Raw genomic sequence first — 27,572 nt, 5'->3', positions numbered from 1 at the left:
TGGCGTCTCTGCTCCAGCAGAGCTGTCGGGTCTCTCCCTGGAAGCAGAGCAGAGTCTGACCTCACTTCCTCTTCCACCCAGAATTCTATTCTGTTTACTCCTCCCATCTATGTTCTAAGCTGAGGCCAAGCAGTTGGTTTATTATAACTTAACCAATGAAATCAACAGATTGATATATGACACTCCCACATCATCGCCTGTCCCAGGGAGCTCCTGAGAGTGATGCACGGTTCAGTGGCAGCCCTGATAAAGAGCATCTCCCTTTCTCTAGCGAGAGATGCTCCCTGGGTGTGATTTCGGGAAGGCAGATGCAGAGATAGCAGGCTTCTGGACCACAATGCCCCCTCTTCGACAAAGCTCTCTTCCCCATTCCCCATTCTTCTCTCACGGCTCTTGTGCCTCAGGTTCTGTCCCAGATGTTGGGTCAGTTTTTCAGGCGGGCGCCCATGGAAGGAAATAATGTCTACATCTGCCAGGAGGCTCCACAAAAACTGATCCCCTCTCTTGGGGAGGCCGGTAATTAAGCAGTCATGGTAAACAAATGAGGACGAACAGCTGGTTGTAGCCATTTGTTCTCCTGTCATGGGTTGTGGAACAATTTCATAAATTACACAGAAGTTGGGCTCTCTTCTCTCCCCTTCCCTCGCGCACCATCCCTCGGCTTGAAGTGTCCTCCCTTTTGTGCTGTGGCTCCTCATGTTGTTTAGAGGGTAGCCTGATCCTACCCTGTTAGATCAATGTTAGATCCTACCCAGGGGTGAGGTCAGGCCCCCTGGGTCCACCTAACACCGCACTCCCTGGGTGGCACGATGGCGGAGTCCTCAACAGTAAAGACACTAGTCGGCAACTGTCGGTGTGCCCAGCACTGTTTTCAGTGTTGCGGTTAAGCCAATGGCGAATCTCCTCCCTCACAGATGTATGTTCTCATTGGTAAAGTGGATGCACAAGTGAGGGTGACAGCCAGGGAGACGGGTAATTAAGTGTGGCACTCGTCACCAAATCTGATAACCAGAGTCCAATCCACAGGTCCCTGCATAGTGGAGGAAGACTGATGATTACAAATTGACTTATGACATGTGACATGCACATACCATCTCCCCCCAAACACACACACACACACACACACACAATAAATAAATAAATAAATAAATAAATAAATAAATAAATAAATAAATAAATAAATAAAGCCATAAAAATATCTAAGTGAGGATCAGTCTGAGAACATTTCGGATTTTGGTCATTGTTTTGGAGAAGACACAGGATAGGAAGCTCAGAGGCCAGAGGACAGACAGGAGGACGTCTCCAGCGTGTAGCAGAGTAGTGTTCAATGTTCTTGGTACAGGTGATGTACAAGCCAAGACCCGCAGAAGATAAGGAATGCAGCAGCACACAGCTGGGGAAGGTGGCTGCAGAGAGCTGCGGGGAAGCAAATGTGAGAGCCTGCAGCAGGCACTGCCCCAGTGTGTTTGAGTGGCAGCCACGGCCCTTGGAGGTTTGCGTGAATGCAAAGGGAGGCTGCTGTGACATGAAGGAGGGAAGGAGAGGGGGAAGCGGGGGGGGGGATAAGAGAGACCTTTAGGGCATTATCAAGACCTGTACTTTTATTCCAAACCAGAGGGAAGGCCTTGAGAGTTCTGAGCAGGGAAGTGGCGTGCTCTGACTTCAGATGGTGCAGCCGGCTACCACGATGAGCATGGTTGTAGATACACAGACGGGGAAATAAGGAGACTTCTTGGGAGGCGATGGCGATGACAGAGGAGAGAGATGGGCTGGGCTGGTCCAGGGCGGTGAGAATGTGCTGTTGGGAAGTGGCTGGTTTTATGTATGTGGTGTGTGTGTGTGTGTGTGTGTGTGTGTGTGTGTGTGTGTGTTATGCATGTCTATGTGACTGCACATGCCGAGGTGTGCATGTGTGGAGGACAGAAGTCACCATTGGGTGTCTTCCTCTATTGCTCCTCACTTTAGTTTTTCAGACAGGGTGTCTTATTGTACCTGGAGCTTGCTGATTGGCTAGGTTGGCTGGCCAGTGATTTTAGGGGATCCTTCCGTCTTCACCTTCTCAATCCTGAGATTATAGGCACAGGACCATACTGGTGTGTATGTGGGTGCTGAGGATTGAATTCAGGTCTTGGTGCTTGGGGAGCACTTCACCCCCTATGCTGGCTCCCCGGCCCTGTAAATGCTTCCTTTGGAGTATGTACTCCTGGAGGGACACTGACGGCTTGTGAATATCTACCCTCAGAAGAAAGCATAGAACATGACATTTAATCGGGCGCACAGTGAATATTTGTTGCATGAATGACTACGAGCAAAAATTACTAAATGTTACCGATGGGAATAGGTCGGCTTCGGGCCTTTTTCTCGACTCTATCCGATCATAGAGCAAGTCCCAGGCAATTTCTTGCTTAGCCTTCCCAAGCTGATGCCAGAAATACGACTGTTCATGCCAGAGCCCTACAGGGTCTGCTGTTTTAACTGTGTGTTTATCCTTGCGGCAGGACTTCTCAGAGCCTTTAGAACACTAGTGCAAATGTTCCTAAGTTGTCTTCATCCAAGGTACCAATAATGCCCCTGCCATTGTCCCATGGTACTCCATGGGTCAAAGGAGGAGTCTATTAGCCTTACATACTAAATAGTTAGAACCAGATAACAGTGTGAGTGTGTGTGTGTGAAAAACTTTATAGCAGCTAAAATAAATACTAATTAAAAGATGAAAGATTTCATTTGCATTCTTAGTAACTATGACTTGAGTCTGGTGAACGGTTCAGTCAGTAAAGTGCTTGTCATGCAAGGGCTGAGGACCTGAGCTCCGACCCAGAGCACCCCTGTGAAACCCTGAGCGTGGTTGTCATGCCTGATCCCCGCACTGCGGAGACAGCGACCGGAGTACTCCTGGCCAGCTCGCCTTGTCAAGTTAGTGAGTCTCAGCTTGAGTGAGAGACCTTGTCTCACAACTATGGTGGATGGTTAGTGGGATGACTCAGTGGACAAAGGCGCTTGCCACCAAGTCTGATGACCTGAGTTCGTTCCCCGGGATCTACATGGTGGAAAGAGGAAGCTGACTCCTATATGTTGTCCTCTGACCTCCACGTGTGCACCTATGGCATGCACTTGCCTCTCCTTATACACTAAATCAGTGTAAATGATTTTGACTATGGTGGAGAGTATTAGAGGAAGACAGCCAATGTCAACACATCTGACTTCCACATGCGTGCATTCACATGTGCAACTGATTGAATACTGCACACATGTATGCATATACGAACTTGTATCCATGCCTAACACATACACACATACAAACATACACACACACACACACACACAGAGACTGACTGACTGACTGACTGACTGACTGACTGACTGACTGACTGACTAGTGGAAGGTATGTCCTTGTTGCTCAGAATCTCCACTCTTAGAACTGAATTGGAGACTGCCGGCCTCCTACCCTCTTCCACCCAATATCCCACGACATCTATTCCGTGTCATAGCAAAGCCCAAGTCCACAGCTCTGCAAAGATACATTGTGTGATGGAACATAACTTTTTGATGAGGCTGCACTCCCCGCCATCCACCAGCCCTCTTTTTTCAACTCTCAAGAGAAGTGCTGATTGACAATACCCAAATACTGATTGGGACATACACTATCCCAGAGTCTTTGTAAATTCCCAGCTTCACTCTGGGAGGCCTGGTCATAATGGTTGGGAGCCACAGCTCAAGTTTGTTTGGGATCTGATTTGTTCACCTTCCCGGGGAAATCTGCTCACACCCCTGAATGACATTCTGCACCATGACCTGGGTACACGGTTGGCAGGCCTAGGAGCTGCAGGATTCTGGAACACACCCCTGCTCTGAAAGTCCCTGTGCTTGGTGCATTTGCATTCTGCATGAACACCACTGCTTCCCTATTTTTAGCCCTCAGCAGGTGGGCATTTTCTGACTCCGGTTCTTGGCTCGGAAGTCAGTACACAGCCTAGAAGAGTGCACAGGGGCTCGGAAGCTGCCGTCGCCTGCATCCAAGCATGCCTAGTGTTTGCATCCTGGACTCTCCAGACGGATGCACCATGTGGCTGGCTGACCGCAGAGCTTTCTAGAACCAGGAGATGTCTTCTGGAGAGACTGGGGTCCACTGGAGGAAAGTCTTTGGGGTTTCAATTGCCTTTTCTGCAGGAACCAGGTCAGCGCCAGCTCACCCTGAGAAAATGGGAGTTTAAATTTCTCAGTACATCAAACAGCAGTATCAGAGTCTTCAGCTCTTGGGGCACCGCCAGACCCAGACTCAGCTGCTCCCCATTGTAATCATTGGAGACTTTAAGGACCCCACAATCAATAGTGCTAGTGGTCTCTTGGCTAATGTAGAAATTCTCTAGCCTCTGTGGCTTGCTTTCTCTGGGTCTCACTCCAAGAGGTTTCACTAAAACACACAGGAAGCCTTATTTTTTCTAAGTTTCCCAGTTTGGGAAGCTCTTGATGAAATGCAGATGGGGATTTCCAGGGAGAGTCTGAGTCTCCAGGGGTGCAGGAGGGGGTCTGTGTATTGTGTGTGATTATAACTAATGTCCATCAATTACCTGCAAATTACTAGATGATATCCATAATGATAGTTCTGTTTTTAGCTGAATGGTTTATGTATCTAACTAGTGGCTGCTGTCTGGTGTGGAGCTGCTGGGAAATCAAAACACTATTTGCAAAGCCTCTCAGTCCGACAGATTTGCCTGCATTTGCTCTTTTATTCCCAAGGTCAATTGACATGACTTTTCTGGATATTATTGTTTGATGTGCTAAGAGGCTTAAATAAGACCCATTCAATAAAGACCTGATTGGCTATATTACTGTTTACTCCTAGATAATTCTATATTAGTTGGACTCTTTAAGTTAAGAGGAGTGATGTGCATAGATGACCCTCAGACAAAGGCCTTTATTGCCAGGGCCTGAGATCTCCAAACAGGTGCTCTGGATTCAAGATTCCCAAGATTCCGAGCGGCAACCTTTTCGTGGCCAGTGTAGCAATGGCCTGGAGCCCCTGACCTGGCTTCCTTGGGCACATCATGTCCCCAGAGAGGATTCCACAGAACCCCAATACACAGCATGTACGAAGAGTTAAGTAATCAGTAGAGTTTGGAAGCTATTGCCTAGGATCCATTCCTGCCTTAAAAGTTTGCGCTGGCCGTGTGTGTGTGTGTGTGTGTGTGTGTGTGTGTGTGTGTGCGTGCATTTACATGAGCACGTGTGTACATGCATGAAGAGGTCAGAGATAAGCCTCAGGCATCTTTCTAAGCTGTTCTTTACCTGTTTCCTGTTTCTTGAGACCTGGGCTTTCTGCCTGCAACTCATGGATTGGGCTGGCTGGTAAACCCCAGGCCTGTCGGCCCCATCTCCCCAGCACTGGGACTGTGAGTGTGTGCCACCGTGCTTGATTTATTTATTTTTTGTGGGTTCTAGGGGATGCAGCTCAGGTTCTCATGATTGCAAGGCCAGCGCTTTACTGACTGACTGATCTCCCTGGGTCCCTATTTTAGTTTATTAAAAGCCTCAGAAATATTTTGTTTCTGTGTGGTTCTGAAAAGTCCTGGGCCAGCGGCCCCAAGTCTCTGTTTAATTAGTGAACACCCTGCCACTTGTGTTGGGGAGCAGCTCTGCTAGGTACTAGGTCCTCCCCAGCCTTCCCATATTGAGCAATAACCATCACTTCAATTGCCCCCTAAACTTGTAGCAACCCCATCTTCCAGCAGACTTCCTGACTTCCTCTCTTCTCTCCAAACACTTTCTTCTGACCCCACTTCATGACAGGTTTATAAAGTCTCTCTTTCCTGAGTATTTTGGGGAAGACCATATTCAAGACTGTTTTGTCGTGATGTCTCGGCATACTCCATGGCAGGGGTCATTCTCAGATATCAGCCTTACTCCATCAAGGTCAGAGGTAAACCTCAGGCATCTTCCTCACCTGTTCTCTGCCTCGGTTTTTTTTTTCCTGGAAAGTAGGGATTTGGCTAGCCTAATTGGTTGGTAAACTCCCAGATACTTCTGACCTCATGGATAGGGGTATTTCTAGCAAGCCCACATCTGAGGGTCTCACCACCCAGCTGGCCATACCTCTAGGACAGACACTTGTGAGACTTTGTGACCACCCATAGAAACGCAGATAGTAAATTCGTCCACCCATCCACCCATCCACCCATCCACCCATCCACCTATCCATCCATCCATCCATCCATCCATCCATCCATCCATCCATCCATCTAAAAGCCTCCCTGCAGAGTTGACAGAATACTCCTGGCATCTTCAGTCTGCTCAGGAAGACCTGACCCGAATAAAACAACCGCACTAAGCATCTTCTGATGCCCGGGGTTAGTGCTTAGAAGAAAATGAGATTTGGGTCAGGAGAGGTCAGGTTACGATGTGGCCATTAATCATATCTTTTGGTTTTCTGATGTTTTGACATCTTGGGTGGGAGGGGCAAGGCTTGCTGATGTCAGACAGAAAAACCGAGCCGTGCTTTTTATCAAGGCAGCCATCCCAAAGCCAGCTGCTTAGTCTGCTACGCTCTCAAGTGAAACCCCAGGGCTTGGATCCCACCGCCTGCATCATGCCTGTGGAGTGTGTGACCCAGCAAGCTTTTGTCTCACTTGCCTGTCCTTCACTGTGAGCCACAATAAAGGTCTTGGCCCCACCCTTCTTGAGCCCTCTGCTTCCCATAGACTCCAGTGACTCCCCGTGTGGCACGTACAACAGTGACCCTGTCCTCTTCCTTTCGGATGTTTGAGATGGTTTCTCACTCTGTAACCCAGGCTGTCCTTAATTCACCATGTGGCACTGGCTGCTCTGAACTGGAAACAGTCATCTTGCCCTCGCCTTCTAAGTGCTAGGATTACAGACAAGAGCCACACTGCCTGACTCCAGACTCTGTTTTCAGTCTCTCTTAATCTGTTGACCACACTGAACTTGGTAATACTACAGCTCCATTTGGCATTACGCCAACAGACATCCCCACCCCAATGGCTCAGTTCACCGAAGCTCACTTCTTTCTGGCCGTGTCTTCTGGAAAGTGCTTCTTAGCTTTCTGTTTCATGGAACAATCCAGGGATCCTAGGGGGACTAAGGTCCAGTACCGCCACAGCAAGGACCAGAGGGGAATTTGGCAAAAAAAAAACAAACAAACAAACAAAAAAAAAATCAAAAAAAAAAAACTCCCTCCAGGATGTAGCATGCTCCCAGCTCCCTATACTTCAACAATTAAAGCCCAGGTCACAGCCAGGCCATACCTATGCAAGGCTTCACTCCCCTGGGCCTGGAAGGAAAACATAGAAATTCAAGGATGCCTGGTGGAGAAGTCCACAGACTTCCGCAGGGACCTATGCATATAGAATAGAGTCTGAAAGGCCCAGATGCTGTGTCCAGGAGTAATGCTGAGATTCTGGGATGAGACTGGGATGACGTAGAGGACTTCGTTAGCTAACAGCTGTGAGGTGAGAGGGGGGGGGGATAAGAGAGCATCTGAGAAGGGGGCAGCATATCCAAGTATCTTGAGACTGGGACGTGGACCCTGAAGGAACGGAAGCCAGTGGTGTACAGGAATGGGGACCAGAGCGACTCGGGAAGAGCACAGTGGCATCATTTGGTTTGTGCATGCATGGTAGTAAGTGGAATCTTAGAGTCGTTTTCATTATGTCTTAAAATGCTCAACAGCAACTGTTCTTCCCTTAGTGCCTATGCCATGGACAAACCGTTGCTCCCAACCCTTGAAATGCCCCTGGCCAAAGAAAATGGGAGGGATCAGAGACGGGAAGGGAGTGGGAATGAGTCGGGCCGATGTGTGGCGTTTATCAGGGATTCTGCTCTTACACTGCCGAAAGCTGTGGTGGGTTCTGAACTAGGAGTGTTTGGAGGCCGGGAAATTGCCAGTTTCCAAGGCTCTCGGTTACTCTGGACAGGACTGTGTAAGGGTTTGAGGAAGTGAGAGAGAGAGCAGGTGCCATAAATGGAAACAGGGACTTAGTTTGCAAGTCTGGCCATGCTCACCTGTAGAACCCGCAGTGCGTTTTAGAGTCTCCAGGACTGATCCCAGCAGTGACATGTGCCTCTTCTACCTGTGGCTTCTGCTGATGAAGGACCCTCTCAGCCTTTTAGTGTGGTCTTTAACTTAGGGCAGAGATTAGAGAGACCACAGCTCTGATCCCCTCTTTTCAGCAGGCAACATGATGGTGTCCCTGGCCTCAGGGTCAGCAGCTAGTCCAGAACTGACCTCAGAGGGGACGGGGAAGTAGAGGAAGAGGGAAAAGGATACTTTATGTATCCTGTTATCGGAGCTTTAACCCTCCCCCGCTCCAGCGTTAGTTCCTTTGAGTGCTCCACGCTAGAATTATCTACCATCCCTGTGAAGCAGCAGAGTGCTGGTAAATACCCGATTAGAGGAAATGCCTAGCAAGCCGCAGTTCCAAATATTGCAAGTGATAAAGCTGTAATTGTTTGTTGACAGTGTACATTAGCTATTCTCAGCTTGTGTCAATGAACTACCGAGGAGCCAGGGTCTAGGAACCTGCAGGGACAGGGCAGGAGCACTGTGCAGCTAACTTGGGGACCAACATTCACAGTTTCCGCACAGTGGAGGAATGCCATTCCCAAAGGCACCTGCACAAGAAGAACCCTGGTGGTCTGGAAGTTCCCCACAGTGTTGGTGACTTTTCTCATTGTGGTAGCCAGATACCACAGCACAGCAGAAACTTGAGGGCGGGGAGGATTCATTTCAATTTAGGATTTTAAAAGGAACACAGTCCATCCGAGTGAGAAAGGCGTGGCCGAGTCCACGGTAGTGGAAGAGCGTGGCTGAACTCCTCATACCTTGGTAGATCAGGAAGCAGCACCAGAAACGGGGCTAGGTTGTAACCTTCGAAGGCTGGCTCCAGAAGCCTGGGGTTACCTGTCACAGCTGGGCCCTGTGTCCCAAAGGTTCCAGTAACCTTCCCAGGCAACATACGTGTTGGGGGCTGTCGTAGTTAGGATTTCCATTGCTGTGAAGAGACACCATGACCATGGCAACTCTTATAAAGGGAAACATTTCATTGGGGTGGCTTACATTTTCAGAGGTTTAGTCCATTATCATCATGGTGGTGTGCAGGCAGACGTGGTGTTGGAGAAGAGCCGAGAGTCCACATCTTGACTTGCAGGCAGCAGGAGGTGGACTCTCTAACTGGGCATGGCTTGAGCATATATGAGACCCCAAAACCTGCCTCTACAGTGAAGTTGTCCTCCAACAAGGCCACGCCTATTCCAACAAGGCCACATCCATTCCAGCAAGGCCACACCTCCTAACAGTGTCACTCCCTTTGGGGGCCATTTTCTTCTAAACCCCCACATTGGAAACCAAATATTCAAGTACAAGTGCCTGTGGAGGACATTTCGCATTGATTCATAACAGCTGTTTTCTCTGTGTCATTAAAATAAAAAAAAGTCTCACTCTTTGTCACTGAAGGACAAGGCTCGACCCTGGCTGAGTCTCTAAAATGGACACAGCAGCATCATTCAAGGGATCTGTGGCAGCTGCTGTGAACTGGGCTGATTTGAAGAAACAACAGGAGCCATAGGGGTGGAGCCAGGAGATCAGAGCCAGTTAGTGGCTGAGCCTCACTGGTGGTGAGAATCCAGCAGAAATCTCTCACCGGCAGATGCCGGCATTGAGGGTGGGGCGGAGTTTCTGGTACATGAGAAAAATCACAAGAAACTGAAGTCCAAGTGAGTGGAGATGTCTGGCTTTGGCTGTGTCTGGGGCCCGTCCATTTCCAGTCAGAGCCCAGATGGTACTCTCAGAGAAGGAAGGAGAAGCATGGGCCTGACAAGAATCAACTACAAGTTCAAGATCTAATCCAGAGAGACTAATTTTAGATCCGATCCAATGAAAGATTCAGTGATAGAATGTGAGCCACATATATAATTCTTTAAGTTTTAATTTTGAAATAATTACTGTGCTGGTTAGTATTAACCATTGACCGGACAAAATCCACCGTCTGCTGGGAAATGAGCCTTTGCACACACCTGTAGGGACTGTCTTGTTTACATTGTTGAAGTGGGAAGACATGTCCACTGTGGGCGGCGTCATTCCATGGGCCGAACATTCATCCCTCGCTCTCCGCTTCCTGATTATGGGTGCAGTGGGAAGAGCTGCTAAAAGCTCCTGCTGTCTTGACTCCCCTGCCGTGATGGGCTGTGCTTCTGAGCGTAAATCTGAATACGTCCTTGCTCCCTTATGTGGCGCTTGTCAAGGTGTTTTACCAGAGCAACAACAAAAAAAGACACTAGTACCATGATGACCTCTTAGCAAGTTGCAAAGATAGAACAGAGAGGCCATCAGACGTCTGTCTTGCTTACATCTTACCTGTCTGGAATAAAATGAAAGCCAGCTGATGCTCAAGCAACAGGTGTGTATACTTCTGAGGCAGGCAAGTGTAGGGATGCCTTAGGGACCTGGGACCCTAAGATATCCCTACACTTAGGTTGGGCTTAACCTGCACACACAGTTGCTTCCTTTTGAAGCTATCCTTGGGATGCCACCTACCTTGAGCACAGGAAACAGCCTCTAGTAACTGCACCTTTGTGACCAAACTCAACACTAGGGGGCGTGGCTGATCCAATCTAGGCTGGTTTGGAATACACGGTAAGGAAAACCCATGTCCTCTGAGTGGACTTTTAGGGATAATTCTCTGTTTGTCATCTTATAGCAAGCACATGATTAAAGAAGTGCATCACGGGAAATCCATACACGCTTAACAAGCGCTTATATAATCCAAGCCTGCCAACCAAAACGGGAAACCACCTATACCTCACTCATAGCCACAAACCCTTTTCCTGTTAGATTCCCAAGGAAAATAACTAGGTCCTTGCAATTGTCACCCAGTGCCTACCGCTCTCCTGCAGCCCATCTGCCCTGGGCCCCACTTTGCTTCTGAACAAACTCCCTTCCTGCTTTACTGTTTGTTTGTACTTTGTCAGTTCTTTGAGCAAGATGCCAAGAACCTGGAAAGACTGGTCTAGAGAGAACCTACCAGTAACACTGCGGTGTCGTTTTTATGACAATAGATTCTGTAACCCTCACAAGCCACCAAGATGCAGCCCTGCTCCATCACACAAAAACTGCCCAGTGCCTTCCCTTTCTTGGTCACCCCACCCTCTTCCTCCCACCATCTGTTTCTCCATCCCACAAATTTGGCCACTTCAAGAATGCTGCACGCAGCCCACATCGTACTCCTGTAATCCCAGCACTTGGGAGGCAGAGGCAGGAGGATCTTGAGTTCAAGGTCACACTTGGTACACAGAGAGTTTGAGACCCAGTTGCCAGAGACTGGAATCACTGGGAGGAAGTGGTAACCAAGACTTGTGAGGATAGGACTTGAGTATCAGAGCCGGTTAGTTCCCCTCCACCACAAGAGGAGAGCTACACTTTGGAGTCTCACGCTTTCTGGTCTTCCGAGGGTCACTTTCTTCCCCACTGAGCCTGAGACAGTGGAGGTGTACCCAATGGGCTCCACGTCTCAGTTTTTCATTCCCTTCTGCTGCTGGGGAAAATTCTATGGGGCGGCACTGCAGTCTGTTTAACCAGGTCTCTATTACTGTAGGGCGTTAGGGCTGTTTCCAGAATTGGTCCATTATGAACGAAACTCTGGTGGACAGCCACACACAAGTTTCTGTGTGGATATAAGTTCATGTCTCCAAGTTAAGTATCCAGGGGTGCAATTGCTGCCTGGTGTAACTACTGTATGGGAAGTGCTTTCTTTTTAGAAACTGCTGAATTATTTTCAGAGGAACTGAAAATAATTTTTTTATGTTCCCGGTATCGCATAAGCCATGGTCTTATTTTAGTTGTATAAATACATAGGCGCCCTTATCTCATTGGGTCTTTTTGTTTTTATTCTAAGAACTTCATATGTGAGTACTTACATCATTTTCACCCTTCTTTCTCCCTGTTCTAAGCCTTCTTGTGTCTCTCCTCTCCCTTTCAAATTCATGACCTCTTCTTCAATTATTATTGATATATATATGCACACATAAATATGTATGCATGTATACACACATACACACCCTATGTCTCTTTAATGTTGCTCATATGTACATGTGTTTAGGGCTGACCCCTTGGGATTGGCTAACCTACCAAGTGGCTCATCCCTGGGGAACACTGATTTTCCCTCCCTTCGCAGCCTTTGATTGCCCGCAGCTCTTCCTCCAAGAGGGAGGCCTTGTGATTTTCTGTCTTCCACGTTGGCATGCCAGCTGATGGTGCCATCATGCAGGTCTTTCTTAGGCAGTCGTTCGGCTGAGACAGGGTGCAGCCTTCCTGTCTTGTGCAGAAGACACTGCTCACTCTTTGGGGAGTCGCCCTAAGCCGCAGGTGTGGGGGCTGTGCTGCAAGAGGCGTCCGCTGGGGTCGGGCACTGGGCAGTCATTTGCTCTCTGCCTTTTGACCAGTTGCAGATCTCGGTAACTGTCACCACCTGCTGCAGAAAGAAGTTTCTTTGGCGAAGTGCAAGAACCACACTTAGCCATGGGTATAAGAAAACTATTTAGAACACACTTAAGAATTGTATTGGCTTAGGATAACGGCACAGAGCAGGCTTCCTGTCAGTGAGTCTTAATTTCCATAAATTGCTAAGATAGTCATCACCTTTTCATACTTATTTGCCATCTATGTATCTGTTTTGGTAAATATCTTCCTTTATTTTGCTATTGTCTAATTGGACTGTTCTATCCTTACCTCGTTTTCAGTCTCAGGAAAAAGCATTCAGTTTTTCCCCATTGAAAGGCATTGGCTGCGCATGTTGCAAATGGTTTTTACAAAGTTGAAAAAAGTTTCCCTTTATTTGTGAATATATGTCATTCAAGCATAGAGATGTTGAATTTTTGTCAAATGCTGTTTCTGCCTCAGTTGATATGGCCAAAGGAATTTTTGCTGTTAGCCAGCCAGTACAGTAGTGCTAATAACTTGTTCTCAGATGTTGAAATGGCCTTACCTTCTTAGAGTACCCCACTTTGGTCGTGGTAGCAATTACTCTTAATTGCCTTTGCTCATAGTTTGCTTAGGAGGTGGATATGCATAGGGGTGTTGTTGGTCTTTGATTTTTGTTATTTGTGCTATCTTTGGTTTCAGGCTAATACTGGCCTTATCAGAGGAGTTTGGAAGGGTTTTTCCCCTTTACATTGTCTGGAAGAGATTGTGCCTAGTAGAATGGGGTTTATTTTGTCTTGATACAGTTAGTGGAATTCTATAGTGAATCTATCTAGTCCTGGATATTTCTTTTTAAGTAATTTCCTTTTAAAAAAGATTTATTATTTTATTTATATGTATGAGTGTATCTGTGTGAGTCTATGCCATGTGTCTGAGGACGACCATAGAAGTCAGAAGAGGGTGTTGGATCCCTTGGAACTGAAGTTACAGGCAATTGTGAGCCTCTTGAGTGGGTGCTAGAAACTGAACGCTGGTCTTACATACAGCCATCCGGTTTTTCACCACTGAGATGTCTCTCCAGCCCTCCCCATTTCAGAGAGTTTTAAGGCTACCAGTTCAATTTGCATAATCATTGTAAGGTTAATCGAATTGGCAAAGGTATGGGAATGTGTGCTTTTGAGGTAACTGATCATTTTCATTTAATTTGTAGAGAATGTGCCTTCTGCAGTCATGGCTTTTATTTTAATAACTGCAAAACCGGGTTTCCTTAACCCTTGCCAACTCTAGATATTTGCCAGTTTCATAAACTGAATTGAAGAGTGAATTTCTAGATTTGATTTTCATAGTTTATTTTTCTTTTTTTAAGTTTTCTGGATGTGTGTGTCTGTCTGTTTCTGTCTCTCCGTGTGTGCAGACTTGAGGGGTACAGTTGCACATGTATGTGTGAACACATGCACGTGGAGCTCAAGAGAGTCTTGGATGTCATCCTCAGGTGCCATCCACTATCCATTCAGTCGTTCATTCCATGTCCTGTGAGGTGTATGTGCCTGCATGTAGGATGCATGTGTGCGCACATGCAGATGTGCATGCTGAGGTCAGAGGTTGGTACCAAGGGTTTTCCTCTAGCATTTGCCATTACACCTTTTAAAAAATTTTAAACTCTTATTATTTTTATTTCACTGTGTGCGTGTTTTATATGTCTGCACACTGGGCACAGAAGAGAGTGTCGCAGCCTCTGGAACTGGGGTTACAAACACTTAGTTGTGAGCCACTATGTGGGTGCTGGGAATTGAACCTGAGTCCTCTCCAAGAGTAGCCAGGGCTCCTAATCGCTGAGCTGCCTCTCCACCCCCTCTACTTTATTGTTCAGATGGGGTCCCACCGAACCTGGGGCACACTGATTGGCTAGACTGGCTGACCAGCAAACCCCTAGATCCTCTTGCCTCTGCCTCCTAACACTGGAATTATAGACACGATCGGCTGTACCCAGCTTTCTCAGGGGTGCTGGGGATCTGCATTCAGGTCCTCACACTTGTGCAGCAGCAAGCACATTACTCACAGAGCCATGTCCCTAGCCCCTCTACCCGCTACATCTGTTTTTGGAACAAGGTCTCTCACTGGCCCACAGTTCACCGCATAGACTAGCCTGGCTGGCCAATGAGTCCCAGGGATTCACCTATCTCTGCCTCCCCATTGCTGGGCTCACAAGCATATGCCAGCCATGCCCAGCCCTTTTCCCTTTCCAACATGGGATCTGGAACTAGAACTCAGGATGCGTGTGCATCCGGGACCAGTGCCTTTCCTCTCAGCTGCCTCTCCAGCCCTGTTTTCCACATCGCGATCGTCCTTCAGGGTTTGTGTGTCCGTGTCCCTTGCCTTTTCGTTCTCACATACTGACTTGGAAGCGCTCCTTCTAGTCTAGACATGTGGTCTGCATAATCTCCCAGTTTGGGTTCTCTTCACCCTTTACCGTTGCCTTTGTCACGCACTCAGGCTTTTAATTTTCATGGAGTTCACCCAGTTGACATTTAAGGCCGCTGGGTACCATGCTGTGACTGTACCTGATCAATTTTAAGAGACAGAAGCCCAGGTCAAACTAGCTTGAGACCAAACAAAGGGAAAGAAAGAAGAAGAGAAGAGATACTGGCTTATGTAAGGGGGCACCGAGGAGTGAGGCTGGCGGATGGGCGTGCAAGCAGCTCTGTGGTCAGGCCTCTGTCTCCCGGCCTACTCCTCAGCTTTGTTTATCTCTGTGTGGTGATATCATTTGCTCGGCTAAGATAAAAGACTGCTGCGGTCCAAAGCTTCTGTTGCGCTGATTTAAGTCCAAACATAAAAGGCTTTCAGAAGCTGTGGCTCAAACCACATAGAAGGACTCAGGGTGTCCCTGCTAGGGTGATGTCAGCTCTACCCTCCTCTCCACACCAGTCCCTGAAAGTGGTTGGTGAGAAAGTGGGCACAAATCAGAACTCCATGTTGTGGATTGCTCCCGGGAAGAATGATGGACAGGGAGAAATAAAAGAAGTTCTTTTAGCAAGTCCCTCTGAGAAGAGCCTTCCCCCTGATAATGGGCTTCTAAAGCTTTGTTACCTTGTAATATAGGTGATAAAAAAAAGAGTGTGTATGCACATGTGTGTATGTGTGTGCATGAACGTGTGTATGTGTGTACATGCATACATACCTGTGTTTGCATGTGTGTATATGTGTGTGCGCGTGCATACATAGCTGTGTGTGCATGTGTGTATGTATATATGTGTGTGCATGTGCACGCATACATACTCGTGTGTACATGTGTGTAAGTGTGTGCACATGTGTGCATGCACATGTGTATGTATGTGTGTACGTGTGTGTACATGAACGTGTGTATGTGTGTATGTGCATGCATAATACCCACATGTGCATGTGTGTGTATGTGTGTACACGTGTATGTGTGCACATGTGTATGCATATGTGTGCATGTGTGTATGTGTGTGCATGCACAAGTGTCTGCATAAGTGTGTATGTGTGTTGGGAATGTGGATATGGATTGGGGTAGGGAGGCTTTGTTAGATGTCTTTATGCTTGTAGATATACATTGAGACATATTTTCTCCCTTCCCAATCACCCTTCCCATTCTATCGAGTTTCCTTTGAGTTATTATTGATCTTACAAGATTGTGATGGTGGGAGGGTTAAGGGTTTCATCCAGCATGGGACTTTTTACAATTGCTGTTACCGATATGTTCTTTAACTCGCTGGAGCCTAAAGCTTTTCATGGGACGCCTTGAGGGTCCAGATGATGTGTAGCGATGGTGGCTGTTGAATAATGCTGAGAATCTACAGACATCCAGGCTACCACTTTGAATCCTCTCCCAGTGCCTTCATCGGGATGGGAGGAGGCAGGGTGAGTCTCAGCAAGGGGCTGGAGGGCAAAGATGAACAAAAGACGGAGGGAGCAGTTTCACACCAGTCTGCGCACAGTCAGGTCTCTGGTGGGAGCTGTCATGCACGGATGACCAATGATGGGAAAATGTGTCCTAAATGTGTCCCTGGTATCCAGTACTCATAGATAAATAATGTAAGTACATAAGTACATAAATATTTTCTTTTTTCTTTTTTTTTTTTTTGAGATAGTCTCAGCTCAGAATGTGTGATCCTCCTCTCTTAGCTCCTGAGTGGTAGGTATTGTAAGACAAGTCTCACTGTGTGTGTCCAATGTCATATTTTAAGCCTTAGAAGACTTTAAAAGTGACTCAACGCTAAAGACGTATCATCTGAGGCTCAACAATGCCCCTGTTTTTACCTGAGTTTTTTTTATGTAAATTTTAGAAATAAAACATAAACATTTTTTTCTATTCAAAGCATGCCCAGCACGATCCACTCTGTGTGAAGTCATCTCATGGAATATGGTCTCCTCTGGTGATCCTCGCATCTCTTTGAATGTCAACTGTCAAGAGTGATGATTGCTAGATGGTGTTGGGTCCTTTATCTGCTCTGCTTTCTTCTTTTATATTAACAAGCACTTATTTCTATAAGATGGTAGCTGTTCCTTTTTAAGAACAAACAGTCATAGGAGACACCCACACCCTGCTCCTAGGAGTCGTATGTATTTTTCTCAGTATGTGAACAGACCTTGTCTGAGGGCAGCCATCAGTTGTAAATCCATCGGGGAATTCACTCAGGCCTTCAAAGGACATCAGCCAGAAAGGGAGACACTAGGAGATGAAACTAGAAAAGAACGAAAGAAAAAACAAACCACAAACCACCAGCACGGGAGGCAGGCCTCCCACTCAGGATCCAGGTCATGGCTTTGAGGAATTGCCCCTTTGTTTTTCTGTATCAGAAAACAGTTTCCAGTCTTCTTCTTCTGCTGGGGGTCACTTTGCCCTTGAACTTTCTCCCCCTGCCTGCAGTTTGGGCTTCTTTCCCACCTCTCATTGTCAGCCAGCTTCTCCTTGCTGTGATAACATGTCTGAAAGAGTCACCTTAGGAAGGGAAAGTGGATTTGGGTTCATAGTTTTAGACATTTCCGTCCATGGCCAGTTGTGTTCCTGTTGATCGGGGGCTGGCAGTAAGGAAGCATATGGTAGCTGGGGGCAAGCTGTTCATCTTATGACAGACAGGAAGCGTGTGCATGGGCGGGCACACACACACACACACACACACACACACACACACACGAGGTATGGATCAATGGTAGAGTGTTGGCCTAATCTGTGTGAAGCCATTAGATTGATGACGGCAGGGGTAGAGCCCTAACATTCCCCTTTGAAAGCGCAGCCAATCAACTACTTTCTTCCCACCAGGCTCCACCTCTGTCTTAGTTAGGGTTTCTATTGCTGCAGTGAAACACCATGACCAGAAAAACAAGTTAGGGAGGAAAGGGTTTATTTGGTTTACACTTGCCTATGGCTGTTCACCATCAAAGGAAGTCAATACAGGAACTTAAGCAGGGCAGGAGCCTGGAGGCAGTAGCTGATACAGAGGCCATGGAATGGTGCTGCTTACTGACTTGCTCCCCTGGCTGGCTCAGCCTGCTTTGTTATAGAACCCAGGAACTCCAGCGAAGGGATGGCCCCTCCACAATGGGCTGGGGGCCCCTCCCCATCAATCACTAATTAAGAAAATGCCTTACAGCTGGATTTTATGGATGTGTTTCCTCGATTGAAGTTCCCTCCTTTCAGATAACCCTAGTTAGGGTGTCAAGTTGACCTAAGACTGGCCAGCACACCAACCTAAAAGTTCTTTCATCTCTTGGAGCACCACCAAGCCTTCAACACACTGGCCATATTCCAGCTCCGATACTGCTAGTATTTAGAGCTCTCCTGTGCCTCTAGCAGGTACTTAAGGGATCCTTAAGAGGTGTGCAGTTTCCTGATGAGGTCATTCTTCTCATTCAAACTTCTTTGTTTTTCAGACTCACCGGCTTTCAGCTACCTGCCACCATAGTCAGCGCGGCCAGCACCTTGTCCCTGAGCCTCATCAGCGACTATGCAGTCAGTGCCCAGGGTTTCCGTGCCAGCTATGAAGGTAGGTGCCTCCCACTGCGACCATAGGGCGCCCGAGGTGCTATCCTAGCCACAGGCAGGTCTGGGCACCCGCCTAGGACACTGGATCCGCAGATCCAAGCCTGGACCTGCCTAATGACAGGAGTTAATAACCAGTAACTCATTTACTGCTGCAGCCGCTACTTCCTTCCTGGGGCTTATAGATTGCCCAGCCCAGATGCCCTAGTTTATCAAGAGGTCCTGGGGATGTCTTCTTCTCTGCCCCGTTTAACTAGTTCTGGTGTGTTTTTAGTTTTTGAACTCTGTTCTGTATCGGGATTAGTTCCATGAGGCGGCTCAGATTCGTTTTTGAAAATAAGAGAGACATAAATTCTAAGTACAAGGAAATACGCAGCAGAGAGTGCTTAGCACAGCCGCGGCAAAGAGGATGGTTCGTGTTATTGGGGGAAGAATAATCCATTCTTCGTTAACAGTGTGGATTGGGGCTTCTTGGCTTGAGCTGTACAAATGATTTCTGCTTCTCGTGGTCTGTTTAAAGACAGTGCTGGAATCCAAATTAACACTAATATCTTCAGATTAGCCACTATTATTATTATTATCTTTATTACGCTAGTTTAGAAGGTGGATCCTGTACATCTCTGTCACTTCCTTGGGAAATTTACATCTCATTAATACGCAATTGTGCTGCTCTTGGCTAAGACCTGCACCATGCTTTTGTGTTGAGATCATTAATAGGCGTGTTTTAAGACTGTTAATGATAATTAATAACAGCGATGACATAACACCCCAATAAAGCATGCCAATTACTCCAAAGCCTCCTCCTTTCCCCACCTTTATGAACTCAGAGTATAAGTGGTGCATTCCTGAATGAGACGGCAGCAACTTGGAAATCGATCCTACTGCTGTCTGAGAGGCCAGGAGTACCCCAGGCAGAGTGGCGGCTGGGGTCTGACTCCTTGGCAGGAGTAACCCAGCTGGGAGAGGCACGGGGACATTGTTGATGGCGGTAACTGGATCCATTAAGGACTTCTGAAAAGATCTCTGTACTAAATACTCCTCCAAAGGCTCCCGCGTGTGTTGTGCCGGCTTTGAGCGGAGGGCTCCTGCCCTGTCTACATTACACTTCAGCTGAGGAGTCTGGACCCATCTCCATCCCCCTTAACTGAGGGCTCCTGGCCTGACCGGAGCCTCAGCTAAGCCCCTAACCTCCACACACCCGTCTTTCAACTGAGGGCCCCCCCGAGATTCATGCTTTAAAACGTGAGCGCTTGCTCCCAGTCTGTGACCTTGGCTATCTTAGCTGTACTTTTAACTGGTTCTGCACACAAATAATCTCTCCCTGGTTTACGCTTCAGGCTCCTTCTCGAGAGAACTCTCTTTCAAAGTTTCATTTTATTTTCTTCATTAATGTATATTCATGTACGAAGGAGTGGATTTCATCATGATATTTTCATACCCAGGTATCATATACTTGGACCATATTCGCCTCCCAAAATCTTTTACTGTTATTCTCTTTCTTCCCAGAATGCCCCCGTATACTTCCATTTTTTCATAGTGTGAGTGTGTGTGTGTGTGTGTGTGTGTGTGTGTGTGTGTAAAATCTGGGTTCTACATATGAGAGAAAATGGAATATTTGTCTCCTGACCTGGGGTATTTTATTTAATACTCTAATCCCCAGTTCCACCTGTTTATGTGTGTGCATATGTGTATTTGGTGCACATGCATGTTTGGGCATGCACATAGAGGCCAAAGGTCAACCTTGGGTGTTCTTCCTCAGGAGCTGTGTACCCTGTTTTTTTGAATGCACTGACACATGAGACTTGCAAAACAGAATATAGGGCAACTGGCCATAAAGCCCCAGCGAGCCACCTGTCTCAGCCTCTCCAGAGCTGGGATTGTACGTGCACCCCACGCGTGAGTGCTGATGTGGGTGCTGGGGTTCAAACTCAAGTCCTCATGCTTGCATGTCACACACTGTATTGACTAAGCCATCTTCCCAGTCAAACCACACAATTCCACCAATTTCATTCATCTTTATGACCCAATAAATGACCCTCTTATGGATGTATGCCACACTTTCTTTATCCATACATGTGCCCATGGGTACCTAGGCTGTCCCCATAGCTTGACTGATGTAAACAGTGCTGTATTAAACACAGATATACAAGTGGTTCTGCAGAAGGCTCACTTGGCATACCTTGGGCAAAGACAAGTCACAGATGCCATAACTGGGTCATATGGTAGCTGTATTTTTAGTTTTTAAAAGGAACTTCTGTACTGATTTCCAGTGTTTATCCTAAGTTACTGCATCCCCACCACCTTCCCATCAGCACCGGTGTCTTAAATCCCTGGTTATTGTTGCCTCCGTACTGGGTGACTTTGGAGAGATTGTTTGCGTTGGTGACACTAGAGCAGTACCTGGATAGACCCTGGGAGTAAGGGACACAGGGGTCCCAGCCTAGCCCTACTTCCTCATGGTGTCCCTGTTCATCACCTCTTCTGAATGTGTATCTGAGCCCAGACCTTCATAAGGCTTGAGGAAAGCACCTGCGCTATTGACCCTTGCCCCACTCCTCTGTCAAGGGAGCATTCCACACACTCATCATCAGGCAGATCCGAGATCCCTTTGTCACGATGCCATGACTCCAGCTGCCATTTTCCCTCCGTGTTCTCCATCCCTGTGCCACCTGCTCCATTTCCAAATGGCATCAGGGCGCTGCTCTCAGTGGCTCTTCTTGGCTGGCATCCTGCCTGTCTGGTATCAAAGCAAGTCTGATCCTCCTCCTCCCCCCCACCCTGCCCCCAGGGTGTGGAAAGCCAAGATAAGGAACTGAACTGTGGCTGGGGATTTGGGAGGAAGGTGAAAGCAGGTGAAGTGACAGCCACTACTTCAAGGCAGAGATCAAATGCCATTCCTCAAGCTCTTAGAGAAGAGGGGTGCTCGCGGTGTAATCCTCGGGGGCAGGAGCGTGGGCTGAGCGTGGACCAAAGGGAAGAGGATCAGTGTGTATTAAGTGCTGACTGTGTGCCAGGCACTTTACATACATTTTCCACTCTAATCTCCCACGACAAGTTTGCAGCCAGGCCTTCCTATCTCGTTCTTACAGATGTAACCAGCTAAGCCAAGTTGGGGTGGGGATGGGCACAGTGCTGCTTAAGGAGACTTGATGGCCAGGGGTTTTAATGATACTCCTCTGTCACAAAAGACCTGTGTCTTGCACTCTGAGCCCCGCAAAACTCTTTGGGTAAAGGAGAGGCTAAAGTCTGTTTCTCAGGTAAGAGGATTGGAGCTAAGACAGTGACAGGACACAGAAAAGGCTGTCGTAATTCCAGTGTTCCTCCTAGATGACCTGGGTTACCCCACAGCGTCAGCAAATGTCCTCTCCAGGGTCTGGTGGGGGTCACAGGAAAAATAGTTGATAGTAAACGTTGAAATAATTTTCAGTGTTGATGTATCTCAGGGTCTTTGTGGGATAGACATGAACTAAACATTTGTGTGCGTTCATGTGTATGCAAGTGTACACATGTGTGGGTGTACATGCATGTGGAAGCCAGAAGACACCCTTGGGTGTTCTCCCTTAGGAGCCATCCAGCTGGTTTTATAGGCAGCGTCTCTCACTGTCCTGGAGATCACCAAATAGGCTAAACTGACTGGCTAGAGAGCCCCATGAAACCACAGATCTCTGCCCGCACAACACTGAAATTATAAGCATGCACTGCCGTACCCAGCTTTTAAACCACAGTCCTGGGGAGCAAACTCAGGTCTTTGTGTGTGCAAAGCAAGTACTCTCCAACTGAACCAGACTCCCTACCTCCAGACTAGAAGGTTTTTTTTTAATTTATCCATCTAAAATTCAAATTTTATTTAGCAGTCTGCATTTTAATTTGCTTCATTTAGACCCTTCATTTCCAGCCCCAAATCCGAAAGTGATTCCCCAAGAGTCCTTCCTTCTATCTTCCCTGCTCCTCCTTTCGTTTCTGCCGCCCTGACCTGCTCTGCCCGTGTCCAGGTCCAGCCTCCCCTGTGTCATTCCCGTGTGCATACCACATACTCACACATTTGCACACACAGGATCTGGAGATGTGATTGCGATTCTGTAATCCAGCTAATGAAGTTGGCCTGTTAATAAAAGGCAGCCCACGCCCTCCATTCTTCCCAAGGTCCATTAGAGAGGGAGCCATGGGGGTCTGCACACATCATAATTGTCTAACCAGTCATCATCTGCTCACTCTGAGATAAAGAACACCCGTGTTTACCCAACTTAAGGCCCCATCTAATTATCTTCTTCAGATAAATTCTTGGAAGGCCAGTTGCCTGAGCCAAAAGGGGCTGGCAAGTCCAGTGTGACCTCGGAAAAGAGAGCCTCATGCATGTTTGCGGTAGCAGGCATGGCGGGCTCAGGCCCGCTTCCCCTCACCTTGCCTACCCTGAGTGCTACTGAGGTTTAAATCAGTTTCATTGATTCAAATGGGTGGAAAATGAAATCTCATTTGCGGTGACAATTTACGTCTCTTTGATGATAGGGAAGGTGGAACACCTGTCACCACTTACTGGCCATTTGTGGATCATTTTCTAAATTGCCTGTCCCAGTTTTTGCTTACTTCTCCATTGGGGCTGTTAGTATGTTTCTTATCTCCTTTGCATATTAAGGATATTAATGTGGTGGCTTCTCTTTTGATGTGTAGCAGTTTTAATTTATATGTCACTAATTTAAAATTTTAATTAAAAAACTTTTTTGATGACATTTATTTTGGGCGCCGTGCTCAGAAAGGCTTTTTTTTCTTCCCCATGCCAAGATCAGATGAATATTCATTTAAAAGTTCATCTTATTCTCGTATGTGTATGTGTGTGCACGTGTGCCTGTGTGTATAGGTGCTCGTGTATACACCCAAAGATGAACCCTGAGTTTGTCCTCAGTCTCTACCCCTCTTGGTTTTTGAGACAGAGTCTCTCACTAGCATCAGCTGAGATTGTTTGACTGGCCAGAAAATATCAGGGGTTCTCCTGTCTCTGTAGCTCCTATGCTTGGATTCCAAGCACACACTACAACATTTAACTTCTTACATGGTTCTGGGAATCGAACTCAGCTCTTTGTACTTGACCAACTGAGGCCACTCCCCAAATCTTCATTCTGATCTTTTGTACTATTTTTGTTCTTTACTTTAAACCCCCCTGGAGGTGAGTGACACTTGGCTTGGAGTCTGTGACTGTCTCCCTGCATGAGAGTAATGTTTATTGTGTCGGTCCCTGAAGGTGTGGAGCCTGGACCTTCCCCAGTGTGACCCAGAGCATCCCCCAGATGCCTCTGGCCTCGCTTCCCTTGCTTCATCCTCTCCCCTCCAGGCCTCACACTTCCAGCATTCTCAGAAGGCACTCAAGGACAGTGTGAAGTTGTTTGTGTCTATCCCACGCTGGAAATTGTGTTTGTGAGCACATCAGACATGTCAGTGAGGAACCAGGCTGGTGGAGGCCTTCAATCCCTGCACCCTAGGAGCTGAGGCAGGAGGATCTCCAAGTTTAAAGTGTGCCGGGGCAACAGAGTGAATTCCAGGTCAGCCTGGAAAAAAGATACAGAGGACTGGGTATGTAGCTCAGCGCTATAGCAAATGCCTCAGATGTGAAAAGGCCCTGGGGGTTCAGTCCCTAGTACTACAGGAAGGAGGGAGGGAAAGGAAAGATGAAAGCCAATTAGAGTAAAGTCCAGGCCGGCTTGTCATGGCTGACCTTCATGTAAATATCCTGTAGACACTCTGCTACTTGGAAAAGACAAGTCTATCTGAGAGCTGGGGCTGGGTCAGTTTAGATCTATTCAACAGAGGTGATCCCCAAAGAGCTATTTCTTTGTTCAGTGTAACTGGTCTTGGCTGCTCCCCATCCAAGTGCAGGAGGAGTCCTCAAAACCCAGACCTGTCCTCCCCCATCCCTAACTCCACCTGGAAGCGGGAAGGATGGAGAACTCTTAGTTTTGTAAACTCTCTGGTGATCACATGGGCGAGGTGGCACAGGACAAGGCCGAAGAGCCTGGGTTCGGGGTTATGTTTTGGGTTGTTTTTGGATTCCTGGCATCCTACGCCTCCTTCAGGTCGCCCTTCCCTCGAGCAACTTATTCATTTCTCTGTGCTCCAGCCCTGTATGGCTATTACAAGAAGAGTGCTTATTTAAAAGTATCTGTGCATGCATATGTGCATGTGTGATGTGGGTATGTGTGTGTGTGTTCATGTGTGTGATGCAGACGGACATGCCAAGGTCAGAGGACAACCTCGGGTGTGGGGGCCTCACCTTCCACCCTGTTTGGCACAGTCTCTGTCTGGCCACGGTGTTACACCAGGCTGAGCTGCCTCCAGTGTCCACTTCTTGGCGTGTGTTGTTGCCTCCCGTCTCTTGTTGGAGAGTAGAATTACAGGATGTACTGTGGCATCCACCTATCACACGAGCCCTGGGGATTGCAAGCACTTTACCCGTCGACATCTCCCTCGCTTTGGATGGAGTCTGTCTAAATGAAGGATCTGGGCGACTCCAGTGTGCCAAACCGGCTAAGCGCTGAGCTGACACCACGTGCTCAAATTCCACACCTGACATCGTAGGACAGGTCATTGCCTAAGCTCAGACACTCGCTCCAGAAACACTGCGTACCGTTACCTTCAGACTCTGTGTGTCAAGTATGCACAAGACAAGTGTCATTTCTGTGTCCACGAGGGCTCTGTCCCCATAGTTCCTCATAGGTACACAGAAGTAGCCCAAACCTGGGAAACAGACACTATTTGAGAACATCTCTCATCCTGGACGTTAGTTAAGAACACTCAGCTCTGTAGAGCTACGGCGAAGATTGAGGGGGATGCAAGGGTCACGGGAGACACCTGGCTCGAGACCTCGCACCTGGTCAGTGTCCATTCCCTGCCATCTCCCTGACTAAGTCACTCTCATCTTGACCTAACCTGGCTGAAATTCTCCAGGAGACAGAAGAAATAGGCCAGCCCCGCAGAACCCGGTCCCAGGCTCACCCTGAATTTACATAAAATCCTTCACCCAGCTGTTTACGTAAAGAAATCATCTATCCAGCTGCTCTACTCGGAGAGTCTGACTGTGGCTTCTCATGAGGAAAAGCAGAGCGAAGTTTCCATCCAGGACTCCTGGCCCCACCCAGAAGCTGGCCTGCTGGCCAGGGATGGGGTGCAGTCCCTACCATGCAGCACCCTGGAGCCAGTGAGGCCAAGGCCAGGACATCAGTGCCACTTTCTGCGTCGGTGATGCTGGCTTTTCAACCAAGGGTCTTATGGCAAGTTCATGAGTCCCTACAAGTTTGGAGCAACCAACGGACAGGCAGACAGACAGACACACCAACACAATATTAGTCCACAGAGTTCACAGACGCCCCATGTCTCCCCATATCGCCCTCCATCACTTGCAGATCTGAGCCCAGAAGGGCTGGCAGTACACATCACAAAGCTGGCGGTAGATGCTCTAGCATTAACTGAGCAACTACTGACTGCAGCCTTTGGAGTCTCATTTCACAGTCCCTGTTTGCACCCTTGGTCCCTCTCCATCCTCCCAAAGGGGTGGGTGAGGAAGGAGAGCTGTTTCACACAGGATCCCAGCAGGGTGTGCTTCCGTTGCTAGGGGGCCAGGGGCAGGTCAGCCATGGCACCTCTGCCTTCCCAAACAGGGCCGGAGAGTTGGAGATGGCAGTCCCGTGAGAGCAAGCGCAGGGACGACATGTGCTTTTGTGTCTCCCGGAGATAGGTAGCTTGAAGGTGACATCATGGTGCCACTGAGCTCCTGAGAAAGCTGGGCTGCAGAGCTGGAGCCCGGGACATTAGGGCCCCAATCTGCCTCCACTTTCCTTCCTTCTGGCAATTAGAGAGCTGATTCCCCTCCCCAGGAGCTCTGCTCTCTCAGACAATTTCCTGGTCCTGAAAGAGACTCCAGTTCTGGGGCATTATCCAGATATCTTGAAATTGGGCTAATGGAAGCCATTTGGTGCTATATGGATATGCAGTCTGAATATGCAATTTGCTCCATTCAGGTCATTCCGGGCCAAAGCAGCAGGGCACAGGTTCCTGAGGGGCAGAGGTGACCAGTGTCCATTTTCTCAGCACAAAGACCAATGTGCGCCTTTTAAGTACCTGAGTCCATTCTCCATGGCTCTGCCTCGAGAGCGGAAACATTCCTTCTAATCAGGGCTTCGAATTAGCAAATTAATACATGAGAGTTATGACCTTTGAGATAAATTGTAAGGCGCTGCTCCACACATTGGGGGTTGGGATGACTTTCAATACCATGTCTTCTTTGAGCGCACAGATCATTTCTCATGCCCCTTGCTTTTCTCACGTGGGGTGGCTGTCATATGATACTGTGGTAGCTCTAGCCCTGCCCTGGCCACTTCCCTGTCATCATGTGGGGGAGGGGGTCAGAGGAGCTGGTGCTGAGAGGTGGGGTAGGAGGAGCGTGTGCAGTGGTGGAGTTGTACGCCATACTTCACTATGCCCCTTCTCTCATTCATCCACTCAACGTGGTTTGCTGCCCCAGACTGCCTCCCGGAGGGCATTGAGGTACACAGATGCAGAAGCAGCCCCTCCTTTTGTGAATTGCTGTGTCTGGGAACTGAGAACGCTGGGGTGGGTTAAGAACACTGGCCGCAGCTAGATAGGGCTGCTCACTGCCCAGACTTCCCTCCTACCAACTGGGAGACCTCAGGTGACTCGCCTGACTCCTACACACAGCGTATTTGCAAAGCAGAGGTGGTCACCCCCTTTTCCGCGGGATGTAAGGAGGATTCATAGTTGGGACATGGGTACAGAGTCACCGTACAGCCAACACTAGCTCTGTCCCACGAGGGAAATCTACACCTACCCCTGGCTAGTGCCAAGGAGATCCAGGTTAGGACGACTATGCCCTTTCTCTGATGTGCCTGCAGCAAGACACTGGACCTCTCAGATCCTCTTGGTGACCCTTGGGTGACCCTCTTTCTTCCGAGGGGCTGCGAGCATCGCTGCCAAGCCGTGGGAAGTGCCTAACTCACCTCATGTTTGGCTCCTGATACCTGATAGTTTCCCTGTCAAAGAAACTACAGCAACAGGTTGTGGTGTGCTTCAGGAGTGGAAAAAAAAAAAAAAAAAAAAAAAAAAAAAAAAAAAAAAAAAAAAAAAAAAAAAAAAAAA

The 27,572-nt window shown here is 47.9% G+C and overlaps 1 protein-coding gene across 1 annotated transcript in view; it reads left to right on the top strand.

Annotated features, from left to right (window-relative positions):
* Positions 1-27,572, top strand: part of Csmd2 (CUB and Sushi multiple domains 2) — a 549,310-nt gene that overhangs the window by 102,523 nt on the left and 419,215 nt on the right. Inside the window, exon 3 of the mRNA XM_050156211.1 lies at positions 18,323-18,435. Coding sequence (XP_050012168.1) covers positions 18,323-18,435 — 113 coding nt within the window. The remainder of the gene's footprint in view (positions 1-18,322; positions 18,436-27,572) is intronic.

This window comes from Alexandromys fortis, unplaced genomic scaffold (assembly GCF_014885135.2).
Source record: "Alexandromys fortis isolate MF-2015 unplaced genomic scaffold, M_Fortis_MF-2015_v1.1 scaffold_26, whole genome shotgun sequence".
NCBI lineage: Eukaryota > Metazoa > Chordata > Mammalia > Rodentia > Cricetidae > Alexandromys > Alexandromys fortis.
The sequence above is the reverse complement of the archived record's forward strand: the minus strand, read 5'-3'. Positions and strand labels throughout refer to the sequence as shown.